The 25,450-nt window shown below is 50.6% G+C and overlaps 2 protein-coding genes across 2 annotated transcripts in view; both read left to right on the top strand.

The window, feature by feature from the left end:
- The first annotated feature begins 3,056 nt into the window (after positions 1–3,056).
- Positions 3,057–24,700, top strand: OAF (out at first homolog). Its single transcript, XM_074936744.1, has 4 exons — positions 3,057–3,302; positions 20,989–21,123; positions 21,738–21,918; positions 22,683–24,700. The coding sequence occupies exons 1-4, from the start codon at positions 3,057–3,059 to the stop codon at positions 22,955–22,957; spliced, it is 837 nt and encodes a 278-aa protein (XP_074792845.1). The 3' UTR covers positions 22,958–24,700.
- Positions 23,880–25,450, top strand: part of POU2F3 (POU class 2 homeobox 3) — a 66,884-nt gene continuing 65,313 nt past the window's right edge. Inside the window, exon 1 of the mRNA XM_074936527.1 lies at positions 23,880–23,929. Within this exon, the coding sequence (XP_074792628.1) occupies positions 23,880–23,929 (50 nt within the window). The remainder of the gene's footprint in view (positions 23,930–25,450) is intronic.

Raw genomic sequence — 25,450 nt, 5'->3', positions numbered from 1 at the left:
GCATTGTCTCATAACCTTGAGTGGCACGATCCAGCATTTCGGAGGCAAATAAGCTGACAGCAGTAAAGGCAAGGGACAGCAGGTGCATGAAAGACGACAGCCTGGCCGTAAGAGAGAGGCGTGGGGCCGCATGTGTCTTCAGAGACCGGCAAATCCCTGCAGCACGAGAGCCCGTTCACACAGGACCAGCCCATTTTCTAGTTGCCTGTCTGCCGCCGAGTTGCTGCGGTGAACCCCTCCTTGCACTTAGGATAATGAGAGAACCGACTGTTACGCAAATGAGAGTGGCTGGCTAGGACTGTTAACGGGTTTGTCTACCTTGCCTCGGGAAAGTTAAGATTAATCAATTTAAGGTGTGAAATTAATGTATATAAATTCAAGTGCATTAAATCCCCACCTGGCCACGCTCACTCAGGAGCAAAGTGGGCCTTAGTTGGCTGTGATTTCTGAAGTAGGGAGCAGAAAACTTTTCTGCACTACCCAGCTCTTTGATAGCCTTGTGACTGTCTCCACAGAGCAGAAATCTTCACAGGGACCTTTTCCTGGAATAAGCAACTCAGTCATGACAAAGAACCTCACTCTGATGGTTGCCTAGTTTGTTGTTACTTCTATCTCTGAAAAGACTTTGGTTTTATGATCACTGTGGGAAACCACTGTGTCTTACTGAGCGTGAATGGGAAATGATTGCTACCCCTTCTATCGATGGATGGGATAAACATCAGACTCCAATGGTTTCTGGAATACTGATTGATAACTTACTTCAAGATGAGATTAAAAGAGAGAGAGAGAGAGAGAGAAGGCCTGATTCCGATCTCTGATAAACCAGTGTAAATCAGAGAAAAACATGTTTTTCTGTGGGGGAAAAGGGCACCGTTTAGGGCATGGACTGGGAAAAAGATTGGCTGTGGTAGCCTGAGAATGGGAGAGGAACAGTAATTTACAAACTCTGTCCTGCTAAATTATTTATTTCTTGTGCCTCTATTTCTGTTTGTCTTGTCTATTTAAGCTCTTCAAGGTAGGGCCAAACTTCATTTTTGTGTTTGTACAGCATCCAGCACAATGGGGCCATGATCCCTCATTGGGGTTCCTACGTGCTCCTGGAATGCAAATAATAATAATGATCATTCATAATTAAAATCCATAATGTTAATCTCTCTTCATTTACAGCAGTTTAAGGCCTATATATTTTATTATATATTTTTTCAACTCTAATGTTAGAAGGACATTAAGGTTGGGAAGTCAAGCATTCAAAAGTTAGGAAATGCCAGAATTAAGGTTGCCTGCGCACCCTTAATTCAGCTCCCTTGTGTATGCATATGCATCATAATACAGCCTTTCATTACATGATCCCATACTACCTTCTCAGAAATTCCGTCATATGGAACACTAATGATCCCCACTTTTAGTTTTCAGCAAGGTTTGGACCTTTAGAGCCACATTGCAGACATCTACCACTTGAAGGAACAGAGTAAATGGTAGCAGTAGTGGGCTGTTATCCTCTGAGGGCTATCTTTGTCTCATTCACTGCAAGAAGGCTACAGTAAGGCAAAACTGGATCTTTACTCTGAAGTTTTGTTCTGGTCTGAGATTTAAATCTTCTCCCATTTCTAGCAGTAGCTCCCTGCCTTCTCTTTGGAGTGTTGTTCATCTGAGTTTAGGCCCTGATCCTGCAGTCAGATCCTCCTGGAAATCAACGGGGCTCTTCATGGACCCGAACATCTGCCCATCTGGAATTGATTGAAAAACTGAGTGTAACTGAGTGCCGAATTGGAGGCTTACAGTGTAACCAATTCAGGGCAAGAGACCATGGGATAGATTCAAAAGCAATGTGCAGGCTTGTGGGTTACACATTCTGGTAAGTGGGGGTGAACATAAGTAAGGGACTCTAGAGAAAATCTATATTAGTGTAAAATGCACACTGCAGGGGCCAGAATATATGAAATTTGCATCAGCACAGACCTCTGAATTTGGCTCCTTTTCTACAGTAAGGGTTAGGGTGTTCAGTACATCATAGTAATTTTGTCAATTTATAATTGCTCATTTAGAAATAACTTTTTTTCTCCATTTCTCTGCTAGATTTGTTTTAACTGCAGCTTCTCAATCGTATTCCTTTCAGAATTAAAGGGGGAACCAGTTTCTGGCTGCAGGAAAGAAAAGAAACTTGCAGGATGGATCCTGACTGGAGGACAAAGGGAAATTTTCCCAGTCAGTGTAAATCATCATGACACCAGCATGAAACCAGATGACAGGGTGAGTGGGGGTGTTTGGACGAGATAGTAATTAGGAAAGAACTGTTCCACAAAGCTGCCTTATTCTCTTTCCCTTCCAACCTCCCTCCCACCGCCCCAATTTGGCTGCAGGAGCAGCTTGGAATCCCAGCTGGGGAGCAGCTGTGGGCTTGCACTGGCCCTTTAAAGGCGGAGGTGCACTGTCTCTTTAAGTCAGGTCTCTGTGGGTTGTGTTTAGTGAAGGAAGTGACGGGGTGGATTGAATGAAAAGAGAAAAACAGAATCAAAGAGTCCCAAGTAAGGGACAGAGAGAGCTGGGGCAGGGCTGCTGGGGGAAAGGGAAAAGACAGGCTGGACTTGGTGGGGTAGCAGGGCAGGAGGAGGAAAGGTGGTTGCCAAGGATCAGGGCACCAGCCCCCGGCACCTCGTGCGGGCTCCAGCCACTCCACCGGTGCACTGGGAGGTGTAAAGTGCAAGCAGCAGCCCATGTGCTGTCCAGAGTCCAGGGAGAGAGGAGGAGAGGGGTAAGAGGAGAGGGCTCCGGGGGGTGGGGAGGAGGAGGAGGAGAGGGCAGAGGGTGCTGCGAGGGGAGCTCCCAGCCCCGGGGGCTCTCTCTGCTCTGCCAAACTTTCAGCCAAAGTTTGGAAACTTCCTGGGGAGGGTTGTCTCGGGAGCTTCCTGTGGGGGGCAGCGGGGTGTCTGGCTGGGGGAGCTCAGGCAGCTAGAGGGGGTGTCGGTGGGCGGAGTCTAGGGGTAGCAGAGGGGTGAAACGGGGGACTGGGGCAGGGGGTGCGCAGCCTTCGCCCTCTCTGGCTCCTGCTGCCGGGGATGCGCTCTCAGGGCTGCGGGCTCCCTGCGCTCCTGCTGCTGCTGCGGCTGCTCCCGCTGGCGCCGGGGCCGCTGCCCGGCCGGGCTGGCCCCGGGGCGCTGTCCGAGCTGCGGGTCCGGGTGCGGCTGCCCGATGGGCAGGTGACGGAGGAGAGCCTGCAGGCGGACAGCGGCGCCGACTGCATCAGCCTGGAGCTGCGCAAAGGGGACGGGACCCTCATCACCCTCACCGCCGACTTCCGACAGGTATGGGGGGGGCCTCGGACCCCCCACAGAGGGGGGCAGGACCCAACATGGGGGGCCAGGGAGCTCGGACCCCCGCATGGGGTGGCAGGACCCGGGATGGGGGGGGGCTCGGACCCCCACAGAGGGGGGCAGGACCCGGGATGGTGGGGGGGGCTTGGACCCCTACAGAGGGGGGCAGGATCCAAGATAATGGGGCAGGGAGCTCAGACCCCCGCATGGGGTGGTAGGACCCGGGATGGGAGGGGTGTCTCGGACCCTACAGAGGGGGACAGGATGGGGGGGGGGGCTCAGCCTCTCCCTGCTCCTAGAAAATGATGCATCAGGTCTAGGAGGCTGGAGTGGGTCTTCAACTCCCCACTCCCAGGGTCCAGGGCGTGCCCCACTGGGGAGGGATTTGGTGACCGCTGAGCCCCACATGGGGCTGGGCCACCTTTGGAGTCCTCACTAGCTGCAGCAGAGGGATGGGAGTGCGTGGGGGGGTGCATGGACCTTTTCCCCTCTGTGGGGCTGAGGAGCTGGTCCTGCCCCCATTACCACACCAGGGAGAGAGGAGCAGATTTTTGTTCCTTTCCAGGGGCTTGGGGAGAATCCCCCCCTGCTGAGTCTGCGTCTCTTCCTTTCCGCTAGCCCAGAGATGGAGATGGGTAGGGGTCTCACTGCTGGCAGACTGTCCTCTTCCCTTCTGGTACTGGCACATCTCCACTACCTCTTGGGGATCTGACCCGTGGACTTGACCCTTCCTCTTTCCCCAGCACCATGGGAGAACATGCTGCTAACAGCCTTCCCGCTTCCCCTGTCCCCCAGCCCTATGGAGAGGGGCTATGGGATAATCCAGAGTGTATTTTGTTTATCTGGCCTCCCTGCTGGGATGGAGCAGATCAAAGGGCTTCAGCCTGGGAATGCTGGACATGACATCTCATGGGAGACCAGTGAAGTGGGCTGAGCGGGTCTGTGTTTATAGAGATTCTCAGGCAGGACTGGCCCGTCAGGAGTCCGCTTTAGATGGGGGAGGTGGAGTGGGGTAGTATTTGTGTGGAAAGGCCTGCCCGCTCTGTAACAAGTTCTGTGCAAGGGTAGGTCCCAGTGTGGGTCTCATTTATACATTTCTCTGCTCTTTTAAAGGCAGATGAATGTCAGTCCCCCACTTTATAGCTGGTGGAAACTGAGGTGCAGAGCAGGGAAAGAACTCGAAACTGAGGCAGGACAGCAGCAGGGCCAGGGATGGAACCTAGGCCAATGCCCTAATCTTTCTCTGAATCTGTCCCATCTCTGTGAGTGTGGGAGTGTGTTTATCTGTGGTTGGGAGTGATGGAATCCCCCCTGCCTTTAGGAGCTGGGGGCATTTAAATCAGTGAGATGGGATCCCTTCTATCTTTTGGAGCTGGGGGCGGGGGGGGGAGCGGTTCTGTCTTAGTAGGATACAGCCTTCCTCATATGTTGTGGGGTAGCCTTTATAGGTTGGGCAGTCTCTGGGTAGAACAGCACTTTGTGGTGTTTCCATCCTTCTGTGGAATTGGATGAGCAATTTCTGTCTCCATGTGGGGTGGATCATTGGGATGTGTTGAAGGACTGGCCAGTGAGTTGGGGGCAGAGGAGTGCTCTCCGGGATTGCGGCTGCAGTGAGGGTGAGGAGACAAACTCTGATGTTGGTTGAAGGCAAGGGTGACTTTCCCCTCCTCCCCCACCCCATCCATCTTGGTACAAGAGGGATGCTATGCAGGGGAGCTGCCATTCTCTCTAAGATGAAGTGTGAGAGCCCATAGCTCATTGCAGCAGAAGGGAGTGTCTATGCTAGATGGGCTTCTCTGGAGTCTGTGCTGAGCATGAGTGGATGCCATGGGTTTTCCATTACACTAAATGGTGCACCAGAAAACGCATTCTCTTTACTGTTTTGTGTAGTGATCAGCTGGGGCGGTTAGTGTATTGTTTTGTCCCAGCCCTTATTTCAGGACTGTTTACTCTGGTTTCAAGTGAAAGGAAGCTAAAATCTCAAACGTAATGGGTATCATGCCCAGATCTCCTGAGAGCCTTAGAGTCTTGCAGCTATCTGTTTGGGCAGTCATGACCCCCTAAACCCCCATGCTCAGCAATGTACAAGATTTTTCACCCCTCCCCCCATCCCCAATACAACATTTGGTCACAAGTCCCTGCTTAGCCTCTTTTCCAGCCTATCAAATGGTCCCAGCTCGAGAGCTGGAGGGTCTCAGCCAGTTCCTTGTTGGAGCACATGTCCGAATCTCAACCCACCTCCTTCCCCAGTTGTCACAAGTTAAACCTTCTTCTCTGCAAGGACTAAATGGACCGTGGAATCTGAAATCACATCCCATTCTAACAATGGTCTCTCCATGTCAGGGATAAGGCAAATGGGCAGGGGATGGTGGTAGGAGGGAAGTTTGCTGTCCATGCTGTGGGGAAAGATCTTCACTCAGCCAGGCTGCCAAGCCAGCACCTTTCTTCAGCGCTGATAAGTTACACTTATGTACGTATCAGTGATGTGCGGAGAGCTGTATAGCACACAGAAGTAAACACCCCGTACCCCAAGGAACTTACACTGTAAAAGACACAGAGAAGATGGGATGCCGGGGGAAGCTCAGAGAAGGGAGTTAAAATCCATAATCAGTCCAAATTGTGTATCACTGCACTTTTTTTTTTTTTTGCCAAGGAAAATCCATGCACTTTCCAGATCCTCTAGACAGACTACGGGGGCTGTGGATACCCCCATGGGAGCTCTGGATGCCACGTGGTGAAGTGCCGATGCTGCTGTTCATGCTGGCATCCCTCCCCACCCCTTCATCTCTCCTGAAGATTTGCACTTGAGACTTGTCTGCAATCTGAAACCTGCAAGAAAACCTCTCCCCATACTCAAAGCACTCAGGGGACAGTTCTTAATTTGACATCAGCTCAGAGCTGGCATGTAATTTTTTTTTTAAATGGCTTCGCTGGAACATGGTTAAATGGGGGGGGGAGGGGGAGAAAAAAACCCAGCCAGATGTAATGACCTGAGAAATAGAATTTACAATGCCGTGAGAAACCGTGAGAGCTGCCTGCCTGCTGAGGATGCCATCAAGACCTGTTCTCCTGGCCTCTGACAGGCATTACCATATTTAACTCTGTTCTGCACTGGTGCCCTGCTCCATGGTGTTTCACAACTTCCCCTTGCCCGCAAGAAGCCTTTGCATTGTTACCCTCTGGAAGTGCAGATAGGGTTGTTGATTTGGGTTTCTCAGTGTAATTTTGTGATTACAATGCTGCCAAAATCCTGGCTTTTCACACAAATGATTTTTCCAGTTCCCTGGCTTGTGCTGGGGAAGATTCCTGCTTTCCTTCCCACCCGCCCGCCCATCTGTTGATGGAAAATGATAGGATGTGAAATCAAGAGGAAGGATGGCCCACTGGTTAGGGTGCCAACCTGGGACTTGGGGGACCTAGTCCTGCCATAGACTCTGTGTGCCCCAGTAAAATGGGGATATTTCCTGATAAAGATTGCAAGGCACACGGATACTGTGCTAATGGGAAGCCATATAAGTACCTAAGCACCATATCTAGAATCATCTCCTTAGGGATACAGTGTGAGCTTGATCCTTTGGGACTTTCAAAACTAGACTGGACCTGTGCATTGTATTGGTGGGAACAAGCCTGTACTGTCCCCGGGGAAGTTATTGCACAATCTAATCTGTTGGTTTCTGCTGTGATATGACTATCAACATGAAAACCATTTGCTCAACAATCTCTTTACCTGTGTTAATTGCATGAGGTTCACCTTGATGCAGAGGGGTTCAAGGCTTATGCAGTACTTACCCGCATTTATGCCCTGTCTTGAGGACAGACATGGGACTTTAGCGGTGCTTGCCCGTGGCCTCTGCATGAGGTGAATTTATCTCCAATACAGGATTGAAACTGAAAATATTTTATAAATCCAACTGACCTTTCGCCACTTCAGTTTACTTCTTGCACTTCATTTATCCTGCCAAATGAAACCCATGATCCGATTCCCACCAGCTGCAACTTTTGCCGCAGCAGCACCCTGGGAAACACCCCCAGTGTTCCCCTACTGCCCACCCCCTCTGAGAGGCATGTCAGGGATTGGAAGGATAGTAGCTGCAACACTCTGTGCTCAAGCAATTCTGCCCCGTGGAGCAGTCTGTAGGCAGCAGTGAGTTAGAGAAGCCCTGGGGCTGCTCGGGGATGTACTGGCCATTGGAGCAGCACAGAATCTGGGAGGTAAATACATGGCATTAAAGCAGACTTTCCGAGTGTGGTTAATTTCATGTTCTGGTTCTCCATGGCGGTGAGCTCTGGTTGGAAGGGCATTAGACTGCATCTCCAGACATGTGGATTCTGATCCCGGCTCTGCCACTGAGCTGCGGGGTGACCTTGAGCAAGTCACTTCACCTCTCTGTTTCCCTCTCTGTAAAATGGGGACAATAATGCATTACCCACCTTTATCAACTGCTTTGAGAGCGATGGGTGAAAAGTGCTGTAAATCCTAAGTGTGTATTTCAACAGGTTTCAGAGTAACAGCCGTGTTAGTCTGTATTCGCAAAAAGAAAAGGAGTACTTGTGGCACCTTAGAGACTAACCAATTTATTTGAGCATAAGCTTTCGTGAGCTACAGCTCACTTGAGCATAAGCTTTCGTAAGCTACAGCTCACTTCATCCGATGAAGTGAGCTGTAGCTCACGAAAGCTTATGCTCAAATAAATTGGTTAGTCTCTAAGGTGACACAAGTACTCCTTTTCTTTTTAAGTGTGTATTGTTATTTATTACCAGGCACCAGAGCCTGAGATGTCTGGGTTTTTAGCACTGTAGAGGAATTGCTGAAGTAACAATACTTGGTTGCATTTTTGAAGGAATGAAACATTTCTGTTTCTGTTTTATGGCTGGTTGTTTAAAAAAACCAATAACCTAAATGTTGAGTCTAAACTACTTGGCAGCATCTCTGCAGAAGTGGTTGGGTTTTCACACTGCAGCCTGGGAATGGGGTGGGTGGCTTAGACTGGAGTCAGCACAAGGATGCAAATAATTCTTTGTCCTTATAATTACTGGCAAATTAGTGCATGGACTTGCATGTGGAGGGGGCAGTCGATTTTAACCCTTGCAGTGCTAGGAGCTTCAGGTGGCCAACAGGCTGCTGCTGTTGTATTCAAGATGAGTAATTATTTGGAAAAAATAAGATTCATACAAGAACCAAGACAAAAATTATGCAGTGCCAGAGTGGTACCTGTATTTATATGCTTCTGACACTTAGCAAGTGCTAGGAGCCTACAACAGGAAATTTAACACATTCCATCAGCAGTGCTTGCTGAGAACACTTGGTGTCGTCTAGTGGGATAAAGTAACTAATGCTGATGTATTACAAAGGAGTGGCCAACAAACTGTAGAGACAATGGTTTGAGAAAGAAGGCTGAAGTGGTTTGGGCATGTTGTACAGGTGTCAGGGAAAAAACCATATTCCTAGACAAGCCTTTGCCTTGATACCACGTGGTAGAAGACGGAAAAGAGAAGGACAACAAATGACATAAGAAAAAACCCATTGAGAAAGATGCCGCTGTCATGGAAGCAGACTACACTGGAGCAAGAAACGTGGCACTAGACAGACAGTGGAAATGCTGGATTGTCTCGTGTAACGAGGCACAAGAACATCGCATCTACTGTTGTTGTCTGTGCTTAAGGCCGCTGCCACATCTGAGCTTCATTGTGCCAGGTACCGTACAAACATGGCGTAGATAATAGCCTCTGCCCCCAAAAAGTTTATGCATTCAATTTGGGAAACCTGCTCTTCCCAAATTTCCTCCCCCGTGGATATCAAAACTATCCTAATTAATGCTGATAAAATCGTGGAAGGGATATTAAACCTCTTGCTTCAGGGCTTAAGCTGGCCTCTGACTTTAGAGATGAGGGTGAGACCTAATGTGGAGGGGCAGTTCATCCTACATCTGTTATTGCAGGGATCTTGCACATGCCCCTGAAGCAGCTGGAGCTGGCCACTGTCACTGGCAGGAGACTGGCCTGGATGGTTCTTGGGTCTGATCCAGCCCGGCGATTCCTGTATTCCCCTAGGAAACTTGTCACCTGTCGCTAGGTGTAGAATTTGGGGGATATAAAGTGTTCAGACAGCTAAGGATTGGGGCAGGAGGCTGTTGTTTTCTTTGGGGTGTGCTCACTCCCTTGCTTGTGTTTGTACAACTGTGACCAGCAGGCAGGGGTGCTGGTACGATTTTTATAGTGAGGCTGCTAAAAGCCATTGAACAAAACCATACACCCTGCATATGAGGGAAGCCATGCATTTGGCTGCTATTATTACTTCAAGCCAGGGGGCACTGCCTTACCCCGAGCCTCCCTAATTCCATTTGGAGAGGGAGAATGCGTAGCAATGTTATAAATCCTGCTCTTGGGTTGCTAGAATGCACGGTGTCACTGTCTGGACCCTCTCCCATTTAGCTGCACTGTACTATAATTGCCTCTGTCCTGGGATGTGATCTCCAGCTCTCTGGCTGAACCTTTTTCCACGCTTCAGAGGCATTGTTTCACAGAAATCTCTGCAGTCGGAGCCTTCAGAGGCATGATTTTCAGCAGCAGAATCCAAGATGCAGAACAGTGCTGTTCCAGGGTGCACTTTTCAAAGGCTTCCTGATGGTGCTCTGGGACTCTGTCAAAGAACAGATGACACCAATTCCCTGCAAGTTACTGTGAGATAATAGGAGGCTTTTTAACTCTCTCCATAGGAGGGATGGAGCAATTTGGGAGTTGTAACCAGGCAGACTAGAAACCACGATTCAAGCTCTCCACAGGTCTCCCTCTGTGACGTTAAACATTAAAGAGTTTATGCATTATTAAAATATGTATTTTCTAGGGATTTAGTATTGGAGGGGGGCAGTTTACTAGAATTCTGAGTTGGTGGTTATCCTGGGGCATAGTGCTGCCATCTGAAAACGCTGTATTTTAATCAAGCTGATCATTTGAACAGCAAGAATGATTGTCTCTTTTATCTGATACTGTATATTGATCTGGTAAGCTGAGCACAGGACTGGAAGACCACAACTTCTGAGTTCTAGTTCCACTTTTGCCACTGATTGACTGCCTGGCCATGGGCCACTGATTTGTGCATTCCTCATTTTTTAGGTGTCTAGCATGAGATGTTTAGAGCTTGATTTATTTTTTTTTTTGAGAGAGAGAGAGAGAGAGAGAGAGAGGTGCTGAGCACCCACAGCTCCCACTGACTTCACTTGGAGTTCCAGGTGCTCACTACTTACCAAATCAGACCCGTTACTGGGTACCAAAAATGGAGGCATCTGAAATTACTTACCACACTTACAAATGTGGCCTTAACCTCTCAACCACAAAGTCCCTATTTGTAAAGCATTGTTCTTATCTAGAGTACAGTACCTCACATGGATTTCATGACGATCCATCAGTTAATGCTTGTAAAGTGTTTTGAAAATCTAAAGCACTGTGCAAGTACTATTATAAGCGTTGTTTGTTTATTTCAAACAACTGTGTAGTAACTGATCCAACTTTCCGTTACAAACAAGGGACTCTGGTTGCTTTGAGTTTTACCCACACAACCCAGTTAGACCATTTCTACCTGGAGAATGTGATAGAAGAATAACACCCACTATCACTACACTAGCCAAATTCTGCTTTTGCATCTATCTGTCTTGGATACTTACCTGGAACCTATTACCCTGGTATCTCAGCATCTCACAACCCTTGGTATATTTATCCTCCTAACCCTGCTGTGAGGCACAGCAGTGTTGTTATTCCCATGTTACAGATGGGCAACTGAGGCACAGAGACGCTAGGTGACTTGTTGATGGTCAAACAGGGTAGAGCAAGGAATTGAAGTCAGGTATCCCAAGTCCCTGGATAGTACCCTAATCAACTTCCTTCCTCTGTGTGGACGTATGCAGTCCCCCTTTGTGCTCAATAGGAGCCAAGTATGTGAATCACTGTCCAAAAAGCTTTAGTTTCTTGAGGACTGGTTTGCTCCACTCAACGTGGAACTAAGAGGCTCCGCTCCGATCTAGCCAGCCTCGGTCCTTAGTCCCTGTTGGGACAGGTTGACAGCAATGGAGTGTGCCTTGCACCTGGAAAAGAATGTGAACCAGTCGCTCCCTGATCTGCACAAGCTGGCAACTGACAAGAATGACCCTCATTTGTGTGACTTCATTGAAACCCAGTCTGAATTGCCCTCTCATCCCAGAAGATGGTCCCTATAGGAGAGGGACGAGGCCAGGTTTGAGGAAGAAGGAGATGGAATGAGGAAAGAATAAGTGGAGGACAAGGGGGCTCCTCTAAACTGGATGCCCTCTAGGGGAGTGTAACAGGGTTCAGTCACTGCAGGAGCCCCTCCTCATGGCCAGCTGTGGCAGCTCTTTCCCTCTGGTGCCCCATGCTGACCGTCACTCCGTCGCTGGGGTGGTCTCTCTTCTGTAACTCGGCTCTCCAGCCTTGTCACGATATTAACGTCCACCAATTTTAAGGTAACAAAGCTCAAAAAACAAAAGTCCACCAAAGGACTCCTAAACCTTATACCAGGTCTGCAGCCCCTGACTCTGATCACCGCATCCATCCAGGCTCCGAATTATCTGTATCTCCTTATGTCAGGGGGCTTTATGCCACCTTCCCAGTGGTTGGTAGAGGAACCCAGGCCCTCCCTCTGCTCTAGGTTCCAGCCCAGAAATCCTGTAACCAACAGCCAAATACTGCAAATGTCTACCCCTTGCTGCAGTTTCCCTGGACTTCTTCCTACCGAGCCTTCTCAGGCTTTCTTCCCTGCAACTTCTTGCGTTGACCCTTCTTTCAGGGCTAGGATCCCTGGGCTTTATTCTCCCCCTGGGTTTCCTCCTCCCAACTTCTCTGCTCCCAGGGAATGACTGCAGACTCCCTCCCTGTAGCCCCCTTCAGAGAGAAACTTCCTTCTTTATCAGAACCAGCCTGCTCTTGCCCTGCTGGATTTCATGATCAGCTGAGCGCGGCTGTCCCTCCTGGTGCAGCCAGGTGGTGTAACTGGCCTCGCAGGCTCTCATTAACCCATTCTTGGCCTTGGTGGGCTACATGCCCCACCATATGGCACAAGTATGGGCAGTCTGGGCCTGGGGGACCTGCTGCACCTCTCTCATGGGGCAAAAGGGCTTCCCCCCAGGGCAGGGATGTGGCGACGGCATAGCAGTTAGGAGGAGCTCTAGGGCTGCCTGTTCTTTAGCTCTGCCAAGCAGTGTGAAACCAAATTCTAAACAATGGTAGTAACTGTACTAACCGCACCTAGGTTCAGACTCACAGGTCAGGGCCAGGGGTTGCCAGCACCTCCTGAAAGGGTTAATGTGGAGAGTCCTTGAGAGAGAGTATCTGGGGAGGTTCAGGTGGCCTGTTGGAACTTGTTCCCATGCCGGGAAGTTTTACAGAAATCCCCGGCTGGTAACTATACTGTGCCCTCCATTGACTTGGCCAGGAACTCACTGAGTCACCTCACTCCTCTGGCAGGACCGGTAGTGAGGGGGCTGGGGTTGCAGTCAGTAGGAGGAGCAATTACCGTCACCACTCTCTGCACTTCTGCAATACTACAGAGTTTACAGTAGTGTTTCTCAGTAACCTCTACTGGGGTATATTTGCACCCAGGGCTCGACTGCCTTCTATCAATTGGGTCTCATTGCGACGACTGGCGTCCCTTGAGAAACAGTGATGGGATTCTGGCAACTACTGGTTTTAGAGGACCAGCCGGTGTGTGACCCATCCCTGCTCAGCAAGTCATGAAGTTCAGGGTTTAACTGATCACCATATTTGGGGTCGGGAAGGAATTTTCCCCCAGGGCAGATTGGCAGAGGCCCTGGGGGGGTTTTCGCCTTCTTCTGCAGCGTGGGGCACGGGTCACTTGCTGGAGGATTCTCTGCGCCTTGAAGTCTTTTTAAACCATGATTTGAGGACTTCAGTAGTTCAGACATAAGTTAGGGGTTTGTTACAGGAGTTGGTGGGTGAGATTCCCTGGCCTGCGTTGTGCAGGAGGTCAGACTAGACGATCATAATGGTCCCTTCTGACCTTAAAGTCTATGATTCTATGATTAAGCCCAGAATCCATATGAGGCCTAGAAGCTGTTTCACCTGGCTGCCGTGGGCAAGAAGCCGGCGCAGTCACCATCCGTGCGACCCCACAGGTGAGCTGTGGTTTCTCTGCTAGGCTGAACACGTGGTCTGTGGCGTTGCTCTGAGAAGGGAGGTCCAAGGCAGTGACCCCAGCTGGGCTTAGGACTTAGAATCTGCTCTCATGGGGTCTGTCTACACTGCAGCTGGGGTCGAGCCTCCCAGCCCACGCAGACGGACTAAAACTAGCAGTGCAGACAGTGTAACTCAGCCCACCCAATCCCCTGGGTCTGAGCTTGGGTGGCTAGCCTGGTTCTCCCCTAGAGCCACGATGTCCACACTGCTATTTTTAATGCTCAAGCTGGAGTCCAGCTAGCACGAGTCTGTCTATCCAGGCTGGAAGGCTCACCCCCAGCTGCAGTGTAGACATACCGCTGGAGCCTTAATCCTCCAACCACCTCTCTGCCCTGGATTCTGCCCAGGTCTCCCTGGCTCGCTGTAAAGACTTGGCCACTATAGATGAGAGGCCTGAGCCCAGCGGGAGGCAGCCGCGGCTCTGAGGAAATTGGTCGCCAGTGCGGCACAAGGATCCTCATTCTAGACTCTGAGACTTCCGGGGTGGGAGTTGGATAGTGGCAGGTGAGGACATGCAGGGCCAGTGTCCTGCTGTTTCTGACGCAGTGAAGCTGGGGGCGGTGGGTGAAACGTGGTTTATTGAGATCCATCTCAGGCCACCAGGCTAAGGCCTTTCCGATTCTGCTGATGGAGTATTGGGAAAGGGAAGGGCTGGCAGAGGAGCCCAGGGCCCTCGCCAAGCCTGGCCTGCAGAGTTCACAGGGAGAACTCTGGAAGGGGAATAATGCAGGTCGGTGCGGGGTGGGCGGGCAGTGCTGTTGTCTCATGGACAATACAATGGAAGGGGCATTTAATCCGTGAAGACCTCCTCTGATATCCTGCCTGCATCTGCTCCCCCTCTTGTGTGATCTCCTTTCCCACTGCTCTCCTTCTCCCAATCCCTCTCTGCCCCATTTCCCTGCCCTGTTACCCCCTTCTTCTCTATCCCTCTTCCCCCTCCTTTCTCTGCTGCAGGATCTCCCTGGCCCTCCTGTATTTTCTTTCTCTCTGCCCCCACTTTTCTTTTTCTCTGCTTCATCCCTAGCCTTTTGTCCCACCTATGAGCTCCTTTAATGAAGATGCTTGCAGCAATCCAGACAAGAGGCCTCCGGTTCCCTTGGCTCTGGCCACATGGAGACTGTGGTCTATAAATCACCAAGCACACACAGCTGGGCAGATAAATATTTAGATTGGCTTGGCAGCAGGGCTGGGTCACAGGCACTCTGGTGTAATAGGAACGAGCTCACAGAGGAGGGGAAATATATTGAAGATGCACACAAAAAGACCAAACAACAGCAGGAGAGGAGCCGGGAGTGTGTGTCTGAGAATGATCCAGGATGAGACAGGGTCTGAGAGAGCCGGGGGCTTTGTTAGTTTGTGGCCCCCACTCTCCTGCAACTGTACTAGGCATTCCAGCCTGTTGTGTGTCCATGTGGGGTTAAACCCACACTGATTCACCCCCCCATGCAATCCCGTTGAAACCCCTGGCATCACGGACAGGGGCATAGATTGAATCAGAATCCAGCCCTACGTGTTAAAAGTGTAATCTCACATTTCCCTTCCCCTCTTCCTGGTCATCAGGGCTAAATTCGTCTGAGGTGTAAGCAGGCTCCTGCCACTGACTTCAATCCTATACCACTGGGTCGGGTGACATTGTGCCTGCTTCTACCAACCCTGAACTTGTTCCTCCATCTCTTATGAAGAGATTCTCCATCTCGCCCAGGTGCACAGATTTCCAGGTGCATTTGTGTAACTGCTCCTGCTGTGGTTTCATGGCAGGGTTTGAACCTGGGATCATCAGTGCTAAAATCATGAGCTTCATCCACTTCACAGCTGTTAGATGCAGCAATAGACTCATGGACCAGCCGTTAGAGAGACAAAGACCCACTTACTGATGTACACGTACCTCTGGGTAGGTAGATCCCGAAGAATTCGGCAGCTCCGCAATGTCTCTATGTCAGTCTGCAAAACTCACCTTCAACCTGGGGATTTAATTTTTTTCTAATCCCTTGCCCATGGGCAGCTAAACTTTCAGATTTCATTGTCTGGCAAATATATATAATGTGGCTGTCTCGCTGTCAGCCTTGGGTCTCATTTTTCTCGAGTAAATTAAAATGAAATCATTCTGTTTGGGACTGTTGGGATTTTCATTTTTATTTGCTAGAGCCTCACTCGGCCTTGCATGTCATGGGAGGGCAAAGCGGAAGAGATCAAATCAAAACCACTTGGCCTAAATTTAGAAGACTCTACAGTGAATCTGGGCCATACCACTGGGGCCAGGTTTAGACAAGAGCCTTCTCATTAGAGTAATTGAAAAACAGGATGAATTATTTTCCCCAGGAACATTTTTATGCAAATTTCATCCTTTCTTTTTTTCCTGGGTTAAAATTTGAAATATTGGCAGTTTTCCTCTACCCTACTCCCCCTTGCCCCCCTCTCCCCCATTGTGCTGGTTCCTCCATAGCCTCAGGCTTCTAATTCCAGATCTCAGGAAAGATCATCCCGCTATGCTTTTTATTTTGGAAAAGATACTTTCAAATCTTGCTCTTGAAGACCCAAAAGACCACAGCAGCCTCTAGCTCTGAGCCTTGAAAGCGACTGTGAGTCATTTCAGGGGTATCCCCTGTGCGTGGTGGGTTGCCAGTCAAGCCCGAGGACTGAAAGCAATGATAAAAAATGATCAAGTCCGTGGACTAATTGGATTTTTTTTCTTTTAAATTCCCTCTATTTCCTGCTCCTCTTGTTCAGTTTCCATTTAATAAATACACCCAGCAAAATCCCTGCTACGGCCATTGGAAGGGAGCCACATCTCTGTCTGCAGCTGTTCTTTCAGCTGTCCAGATGTGCCCTGAATTCCACATCCTTTTGTTTTCTGTACGTGGGAGAGGCGACAGTGAGTAAGTTGAGGAATGTATGAACTGGCCCAGATGGTAGTCCCAGAGAGGACATTGCTCAGAGCTTTGATTCCTGCTCTGGATGAAAGGAGGTCTCATCCCAAACCTTGTGAGCCACGTAATGGGAATGCCCCAGAGATCCTAACAGGAAAGGTCTTCTCAGCAGCTTGGCGTGCCTCTTCCTGGTCAGTGCGGCTTCTGCCCACACTCCCATGGAGGGTGGTCTTAACCGCTGTGTTCTTTGGTGGATTCCAAAGGAAGTGAACAGTGTTCTGCTCCTCTGCTAGAGAAATGCTGCCTCTGTGACATGATCATTCCTTCTGTAAGTGAATTTAGCTCTGGAGAATGGTGCCAGCTTAACAGCCAGGACACAGAGAATCTCTGTCCATAGAACAGATACAGCAAAGAAAATAATGAATGCAAGCTTTCCGCCCCAGCCCATCCACACGCTGGCCTGCTAATATACCTCCATCTCGACCTGGGAGAGCCTCCTCTATGGATGAGAATTCAGTATCCGTGATCCATTCAGTCCTTGGCCTCGCTGCTGAAGTGCCCAGCGTGGGTGTTAATTTAGTTTCCAATGCGACTGTGTGGTTTTTTGGTTTGTTTTTTGTGATGCAGACATCACATCCGTCCCTAGGGACTGGACTGCGGTCATTTCACACAGGCAACCATGGATTTATTCTGCTGCTGCTGCAGCAGTGAAATGCTCCTGCATCTCCCATTACCAATCTCCCTGGGATACCAAAACATGAAAAAAGAGCCTTTTTCATGGAGAGTATCCTGTCTCTTTCCTCCTACTTCTCAGGAGCTGGCTTTTTTCTCTCTGTGTGCAGTACATTCTTACTAGTGATGTTCCAAAGGAATGAGTCCCCTTTACCTCTCCCTCCTGCCAAGGACTTGCATGCGCTCAAAGCAAAGAGCCAGCTCTTCCTATGGCATAAATTGGCATAGCTTCACAAAGTCAATGGAGCCTGTTCTGACTTACACCAGATGTGGCTCTGGCCCAGAGAGCTTTTTCATATAGAACGACGTTGTTGTGAGCCCTCTGTGGAGGAGCTAAGCGCCGGTGTCCTGAGCTGAACTTTGACGCATAGATGACTTCTTAACCAGATGCAGGCCCTATCTGCAGGGATCATGGGCTGGAATTCTCTGGCCTGGGCTATGCAGGAGGTCAGATGAGATTTGTCATAATGGGTCCCGTCTCGCCTTAAAATCTATGAATTTCGTCTCTGCTCTGCCATTCGTTGGATCCAGAGATGAGCATCCTGTTGGCTGGCCCATAGACCCACATGCCCTGAGGCCAATTGCCAGGGAGTGGGTGGGGAGGAGCCTGAGTAGAATCAGGATAGCAGAGTCCACGGTAGATAGTGCAGCTCTGCCATGCTGGGAAGAGCATGTCAAAAGTTTTTCTTGTGCACTGAGCTGACGGGGAGGGGGATTTACCTTGTTTAACAGCTTGCTGATGAGGTGAGGGCCTGTGCTGCAATGATGGCCCATGATATTTTTAGTTGTTGATGGCTAGGAGCTGTGACCAGCTGCCCCCGCAGGGCTATGATTACAGCTCAAAGATAGCAACTTGGAGGAAAAATGCGCCTCTCAGTTTGTACATAGTGTGAAGAGGCAGGATGCGGTGTCAGATGTTTGTCCTTCCTGCGAGGAATAGTCGCTCCTTGAAGCCAATGGACGGTGGGGGGAGGGAGGGAAGAGGAATCTTTCCATTGACTTTGCTGACCAGAGGGGTGAAGGTTCTGGATGCTCAAAAGCCACGGGGAGACTAAGTGGCAAACTGCCCACCTCTCCAGTGTTCCTCGGTAGCACAGCTCTGCTGGAGCTACACTGCCATCAATCTTCCCCTGGCTGCAGCTGCTCCCAGGGAAAGCCCCAAGGATTCGTCAAGGGCCAGAAGATGGACCATGTGGCCCAAAAGTCCTCTCCTCCCCTCCCCCCCCCCCCGCAGTCCACCCACTCTCTGCCCCTTCCACAGGTCTAGGTCCACACAAAGGCAAAGATCTCTTCAGATTTGGAATGTGGAAGGGCTGTGGACAATGCTGCAAAGCAATCGGAGCCCTCATTGCAAAACAGTGAGATGGTGACTCCAGAGATCAGTTGGCAGCTCCATGAACGTGTGAGCATTGCTGTCCTAGTCTGACAGAGTAGCAAACTTATGGAGCTATCTTTGATTTGCCCTCTCTAGGGGCAGAAGGTCTGTGGCAGTAATAAGGCAACGAGCACATTGTCAAACCCTAGGTAGAGAACACTGCCAGCTAATGAAGATTCTCCTTCAGCTTGTGTTCTATGCCTGAGAGCCTGGAGCGGATACCCCAGTTTCTATCCCTATCTTGTGTGGTTTAGCTGGCAAGGATGATTTGTGACCCACAGGCTTGATACCATATAGCAAAGCCTGTTTTATTTGCATACTGTAATCCTATTGGATGAGTGTCGTAAATTCTTTGAGTTTTGTATTATGTTTAAAGTGATGGGGTTGGAAATATCTCTCGGCCTGGACACTGGCGTTGAGTTGGCTGCCTTCTTTATTTTTGTTTTTGTAACGCTTTAAGAATCCCATTTCCCTGGCTGGGACACGATTTACATCACAGGAGTGAAATATGACTTTTTACTTTGGTCCTTCCTAGCAATGAGATTTGCCCCATCCCCACCTTGTGCCTTTGCTCCATCCATGGAACAACTAATCTTTGATGCCCAGCAGAGGTTCATGTCTAGCGCTGTAACTAATGGATGCTGGGGGTCATGGGATCTGTTTAAATGTTTCCCCTTCGCTGATGCTGCTAAGATGTGACCAGGTGACTCATCCCTCTCATGGGTCTCTGGTGACGTCCCAAGGGACACTGAGCCGGATGCTTTCCTGTGAGCTATTTCTACCATAGCAACATCAGTTCCACTGTATGTGCATCCAGCAGTTCTCCTTTCCAATTTCCTGTGGGTGACTCAGAACTCCCTCCGCACCCACTTGCTCACTGCTCTCCAGAGGAAACCTCTGTCGCCCCCCACTGCTATCCATAGGTTTTCCCACAGCCCGCTCCCCTTGCTGTCTTCTGCGATGGCATGTCCCATGCTCCTGCAGTGGGAAGGAAACCACGGCGAGTGATGGCTGAGGTGAGGTGCACTGTCACATGGGATGCAGGTGGCGGATGTACAGTAGGAAGTGAAGGCGTCCTTTCCTAATAGATATGGGTGGGGAATTTGGGAGTGCAGGAGTGGGATATAATCTGTGGGATATTGGGGTGCAACACTGAGCAGTGATGGATGGGAAATGGGGTGTCCTCCCATGTGGTGCAGGTCTGGGATGTACCAGTGAGGTGTCTGTTCCTGGAAGAGATGGGGAGGAATGAAGCATCCCATCCCCAAAGGCGCAGGTGTGGGGTGCCCCCTATACAACAGTGGGGTATATCTAATCCCCATTGTCTCTCTTCATTTCATTCCTTGTCCTTTCTCTCTCTCACTCTCCCTTCATTTCGCTGTAGTCTCTTACTCACTTCCTTCTGGTCACACTTCACTGGCTGCTGCCAGGACCGGCTGCGTGTCAGTAACAGGAAGAAGTATGAAACCTGCTGTTAACACCATCAATAACTGTCTCAATGGAGAAGGGTGGGAGGGGAGAAGGGAATCTGTAATCCCTTGCCACGTCACTGACATTTTCTTTACAGGCACTGGAAGGAGAAGCAGCTGCAGGCATTTACCCCGGGGAGCCGTTTCTTGTCTTTAACCCACTGCTTCCCTTCCAGGCCACTGCTGCTTCTCCGAGTCAAAGCCCGGCTGCTGCACACAGCAGTAGGGTTGGGTACTCTTCAGGATAGCACCCCCTCCTGGAAGGAGATGGATCCACAGGGAGAGCTTCCCCTATCTAAGGGCCAAAACACAAGCATTCTGGGCCCAACCAAAACAGGAAAGAATGGGGCACTTGCTGGAAGGGCACCCCCTATTGGTGGGGGAAGCTGAGGCTCATTGATTCATAGGAGAAACTGGCAGTCCCTAGAGAGTCAATGTCACTTCTTGGTATGGAAAAGGCATAGTATGAGGCAGGTGTATGTGTAACACACTTAACTGGGGGCTCTGTCTGCCTCTAGTGATGGCTGGTCCATAGATAACGGTTGATAGACCTGCTACCGCCTTGGCTGAAAGTTTTTAACCCAGTTCAATTCCCCGCGTTAGTGGGTGGGTTGTCGGTAGTGGGGATTGAACCTGTGATCTCTGGAGCTAAAGGCATGAACCTCTGTTGCAAAAAGAGCCAGCTCTGTTAGCTGGGGTTGCAACATACTCGTCAACCTATCTGTGGCCCCGCCACCACTAAAGGGGGACAGCATCCCACTGAATGGGTTGCGGGTGGTTGAGTGGTTCAGGGAGGGAAGCCCGTTTCTTTGCTCCTCCTTCGTGTAGCACCAGGGATGTTCTCACAGATGTGCAATGGAAGGAGGAAAAGGAACGGGGTGGTTGGGCGTGCACGTCTCCCCCCCGACCCAGTGAGGCATCATTGGGCACCTTCTCCCCTGAAGGAGGTCTGAACTCCCCCGCCAGTCCCTGAAGATATGGGCCAGAGGACTCTGGTAAACCTTTGTGGTTTGTTTTTGTTTTTTTGTCAGGAGGTGAAGATTTTCCGTGCTCTGATCCTGGGGGAGCTGGAGAGGGGCCAAAGCCAGTTCCAGGCACTCTGCTTTGTCACGCGGCTTCACCGCAACGAGATCATCCCCAGCGAGTCCATGGCAAAGCTGCGGCAGGTGAGGGGCAGCCCCACATGTGATCCCTGGTCTCTTGGAGTGATGTGCTTTCCCGTAGGGATAAAAGCCAGTCAGGGCCCCTAACCTTTTCAGGTACCGGTCCCAATTTAGTAACCTCAGATCACTGGCCCAGCCAATGGTCACCATTTCCCAGTGCATGCTGCAACCAGCAATGGCTGCCCTTAACCCTAGGCTAGCACAGCCCCTATTCCATCAGCGGGGAAGAGGATAGCAACAGGGGCCAGGAGTGGCCAAGACCTCCAGTTTGCCCCCCCTCTAAATAGGCAGCACCCCCCATGCTCCTTACTGAGGTGTCTATTCAATGCCATCTCATGGAGAAGAGCGCCACCTACTGAATTGCCAACACTTCCAGCAGCCCCTGGAATTTCTCTGGAGTCTCATTCAAGTGCCGGGCAGGCCCAGCTCTGGAGTAGCTTGGAGGTCAGCTGGGAATCCCAGCACAAGACAGGCCAGCTGCATGCCTTTTCTTAGGTTTGCATAAAATACTGATGTCCCAAAAGAGCTAATTTGGGGGGAGGGGAGGAAGACGCTGACAATACTTGTTACCCATAATGCAGCAGGAATTAGATTCGAAGTAACTTTCTCCTCGCCAGAAAAACCCCAAGACGGTGCGGCAGGCGGAGGAGGTGCGTGGGCTGGAACATCTCAACATGGACGTAGCAGTCAACTTCAGCAAAGGGGCCCAGCTGAGCCCCCACATTCACAATGTCTGCACAGAGGCCAAAGAGGCTATTTACACCCGAGAAGAAGACGTTAAATTCTGGCTGGAGAAAGGTAAGAATCTCCTTCGGCACTGGGCCCGATAATGCTCAAACGGCAACCTGGTCTGCAAGCCACTACGATCTCCCTCTCTGCATTGTTGGTGGATAATCTGGTTCATGTCAATCCCTTTCACATGCAGCTGGAGTATTGGTGCACACAGATCCTTTGCATGCTGGTGGATAACTGGGTGCACACAGATCCCTTGCACACTGCCTGGGGGAGGACTAGTGGTTAATTTGCTACACATCTGTTTTTCACATGCTGCTCTTCTAATGAATCCAAGCTGAGCATGTTATTTTCTGGGGCCACATCTCCCTAGTGTGAGACCCTGTTCCTCCCACGGTCCTACCTAGTTCCACATCCTAGACCTGCCTGGGCACAATTATCAGATCCTGTCCCCTGGGCACGAGAAGAACATTCAGTGATTTATGCCGAGGCCATAAGCCAAGTGCAGGGAAGGCAATTAGTGCTAATGAAAGGGGTGGCTTCTGTGATTTGGACACCTGTCCAATGGGAACTGGGCTGAGCCCCCACAAACCTCGTGTAATAGAGGGGCTTACTGAACAGCCTGTCTCTTTCAGTCACTACCTATAACCTGGGCCAGATCTGAACTGGTGCCTTACAGGGGAGAAGGCCTATAGCCTATTCCCAGCCCCCCGAGCCACCTAGCCTGCCTGCTTCTGCATGGGCCAGTCTCCGAATGGTTCTCCTCCGACGCGCCATAGCAGGAGGCAGCATCCTAAGCCAGGTGTGTGTCTCTCCCTTTCCTCCCACAGGGGTGGATGGCTCCATGTTCGAGGTCTTGCCCCAGTCGGCCGACCTGCCCGACCTGCAGCGCTGCAAGCTGTGCTTGGACCGCTGGAAGCCCTGCATCTGCAGCTACTCGCTGAGCATCGAGTGGTACCCGTGCATGCTCAAATACTGCAAGAGCCGCGATGCCAGTGGCAAGGTCTCCTCCTACAAGTGCGGCATCCGCAGCTGCCAGAAGGGCTACAGCTTTGACTATTACGTGCCGCAGAAGCAGCTGTGCCTATGGGACGAGGAGACCTAGCGGGCCCCGGCCAGGCCTTTCCACGTGGCATCTCTTCTGCCTCCCGCTGTGACGCTCTGGGTGGAGCTGGCTGCCTGGAGGGGGAGTTGGGCCATGGAGGTGCCTTGTGCCATGAAGGATTTGTGTATGTCTCTTTCCTTCCCACTCCCCTGGGCCCCCTAATGCTGCCTCACACTGTGAAAACTGGCTCACCTTGCCATGTATTAAGAGTGCCCTGCCCAGCTCCTATGGGCATCACTCACCTATGGCAATATGGGCCCAGAAGGAGGCAGGGGGGAGGAGCTTTCGTCGGGGGGAAGAGGTTCGTTTTGATCTAGCAAGTTTGCCCAGCTCTGGGGAGGAGACGGACTAGCTGGGGTGTCGGTGCCAGGACGGAGCCTCTTCAAGCGGGGAGCCATTTTAACTGTAGCCTCTCAACCACCAAAATGTGACCCTGGTGCTTTGTCTTAAAAACACACCAGCCACCGGAGGGGGTGGAGCTCCGACCCCTTCCCTGCCTCTTCGACCTTCCAGCGACACCAGAGCAGTATTGGCCACCAAAGGGGGCCAGATGGTTTGTGGGGTCACACCCAAGCAAGGGGTGGTCCGAGGCCCACAAATCCGGAGCCCTGCTGTGGTCAGTCCGAGTGTCACATTGGATGTTGCCTGGGGGAGGGAATCATATGTAGCAGGAGTTGCTGTAAACCCCACCTCAGCCCCTGAAAATTGAAGGGCTCTAAGTAGTCTCTGGTTTGGCTTGTTCTCATGACCCATCCCTGCCGGGGACTAGGCTCCTGCGTCCCACTCGCTTCCTATTAAGAAAGACACGTCCACACACTTCTGCCCACCCCTGCAAGACTGTGATTGTGATGGGGAGAGAAGATCCCAGGCTGGGTTTGCCCCCTGACTTTGCGGGGGCGGGGCGTGGTGCTGATCTCTGGGGATGGAGAGACTCTTGGATTCTGTTCCCACCTCTGCTGCCGAAACCACTGTGTGAGCTTGGGGTGAGTCACGCCACGGCACTGCCTTTGTTCCCCTCGCTGTAAGAGTGGGGAGGATGATGAGACTGGCTCCTATGTAACGTGTTTGAAGATCTTCAGCTGAAAGGCGCTCCCCGAGTTATTCTTACTGTATTCTGCCCTCCCTAGGGCTGGAGCATGAGGGGGAAATATTGATAGGGTTCGCACGCACTCTAGAGCAGCTGCAATTTTTAACCCTAACCCCTCCTGCTCCGCACCTTCCACCATGTGCCTTTTTGCCTAAAATCCAGGCGTTTCAGACCAAAAAAAAAAAAGCTATTTTGAGGGGTTTTTTTCTTTTTAATTTGCTCATAGAACTATTTTTATATCAATCTCTTAATGGGAACGGGGTTTTTTTTTAAAAAAAATATTGCCACAAGAAGTAAAACCAAAAAAAAAGAGAGAGAAAGAAACTTGAAAAGATTTTTAAAGCAAATTATTTATCATTTGTAAGATAGATAAATGGATTTTTTGATGCGTCTCTAGCATCAAAGTGTCTCCACAACCCACTCTCAGCCTCCTCCTGTTGTCTGGTTCCATTGGATTCAGGGCTGTTTCCTTATGGTGAAACTCCAGTGGTATCAGAGGTAGAATTAGAGCCAATTTCCATCCGTACAGTCAGCAGTCCCTTCCATGATTGCTGAATCCAGGCCAGGATTCAGGGAGACCTGGTATGATGACACTAGGCAGCTGTCTGGGTGCTAGAGAGGAACCCCAGGGTCTGCCTGGGTCCAGCAGCCTCAATAAAGAATCCTTTATATTCATTACAGCTGAGTCCAGTCTATTGTTGATGTTGTCAGTGTTGGGTGAAGGCTCTGGCTTAATAGGCCTTTCCCATCTCAAAGCACCACGATCCGATCCCATGACTGGTGCAGGGAGAAGTTTGGGTGGCTGCTTCCCTCTGGAGGAAGGCAGGCTAAGAACAATCCTTTATCTTCTCAGAGTAGCTGGGCAGTAGCTCAGCTGCCTGGAATCTGGGGCCTCAGGGGGCAAATCACTCTGTGTGTCTGCCCCGTCCCTTGTCTTCCGCCACAGACCATCTGAATGGCCAACCTTTCCCTCTTCCACCTTTGGGTTTCCATTCTCTGCTTCCTGAGGTCCTGCCCTTCATTCTACGGGGTCATCCGAGGATTGTCTCCCCCCATTCTGAAGGGAGTTTAAGCCATGCACTTGGCTGGGGCTGCCAGTTCCTCACCTACCACGGGTGGGCCAGGAAACCTACATGGCTCTGCTGTTCTATTCCACAGGGACACCAGGAGGATTTCCAGCCATGGTGCAATAGAGTTAAACCCCACAGGGCGGCAGGAGCACTGGGACAGTCTCTGCCGTTATGTCCCCTCCTGGGGAGCCATGGGCACCACCCTCACATCAGTGGGCACCATACCACTCTGCAGCACGGGGGTTGTCTCTCTAAGGTGTTCCTAGAACACCTATCACCAGGGTATTTAACCACACATTTCCCCATGGGGGCATTGTGGCCCCTCTGTTGCCATCT

This window comes from Natator depressus, chromosome 22 (assembly GCF_965152275.1).
Source record: "Natator depressus isolate rNatDep1 chromosome 22, rNatDep2.hap1, whole genome shotgun sequence".
NCBI lineage: Eukaryota > Metazoa > Chordata > Testudines > Cheloniidae > Natator > Natator depressus.
The sequence above is the reverse complement of the archived record's forward strand: the minus strand, read 5'-3'. Positions and strand labels throughout refer to the sequence as shown.

Excerpts from the sequence above, each read along its gene's own strand:
- OAF (XM_074936744.1), top strand. The coding sequence starts at position 3,057 with ATGCGCTCTCAGGGCTGCGGGCTCCCTGCGCTCCTGCTGCTGCTGCGG. Across the intron at positions 21,124-21,737 it reads CCATGGCAAAGCTGCGGCAG|AAAAACCCCAAGACGGTGCG; the intron begins GTGAGGGGCAGC and ends TCTCCTCGCCAG. Across the intron at positions 21,919-22,682 it reads TAAATTCTGGCTGGAGAAAG|GGGTGGATGGCTCCATGTTC; the intron begins GTAAGAATCTCC and ends TTCCTCCCACAG.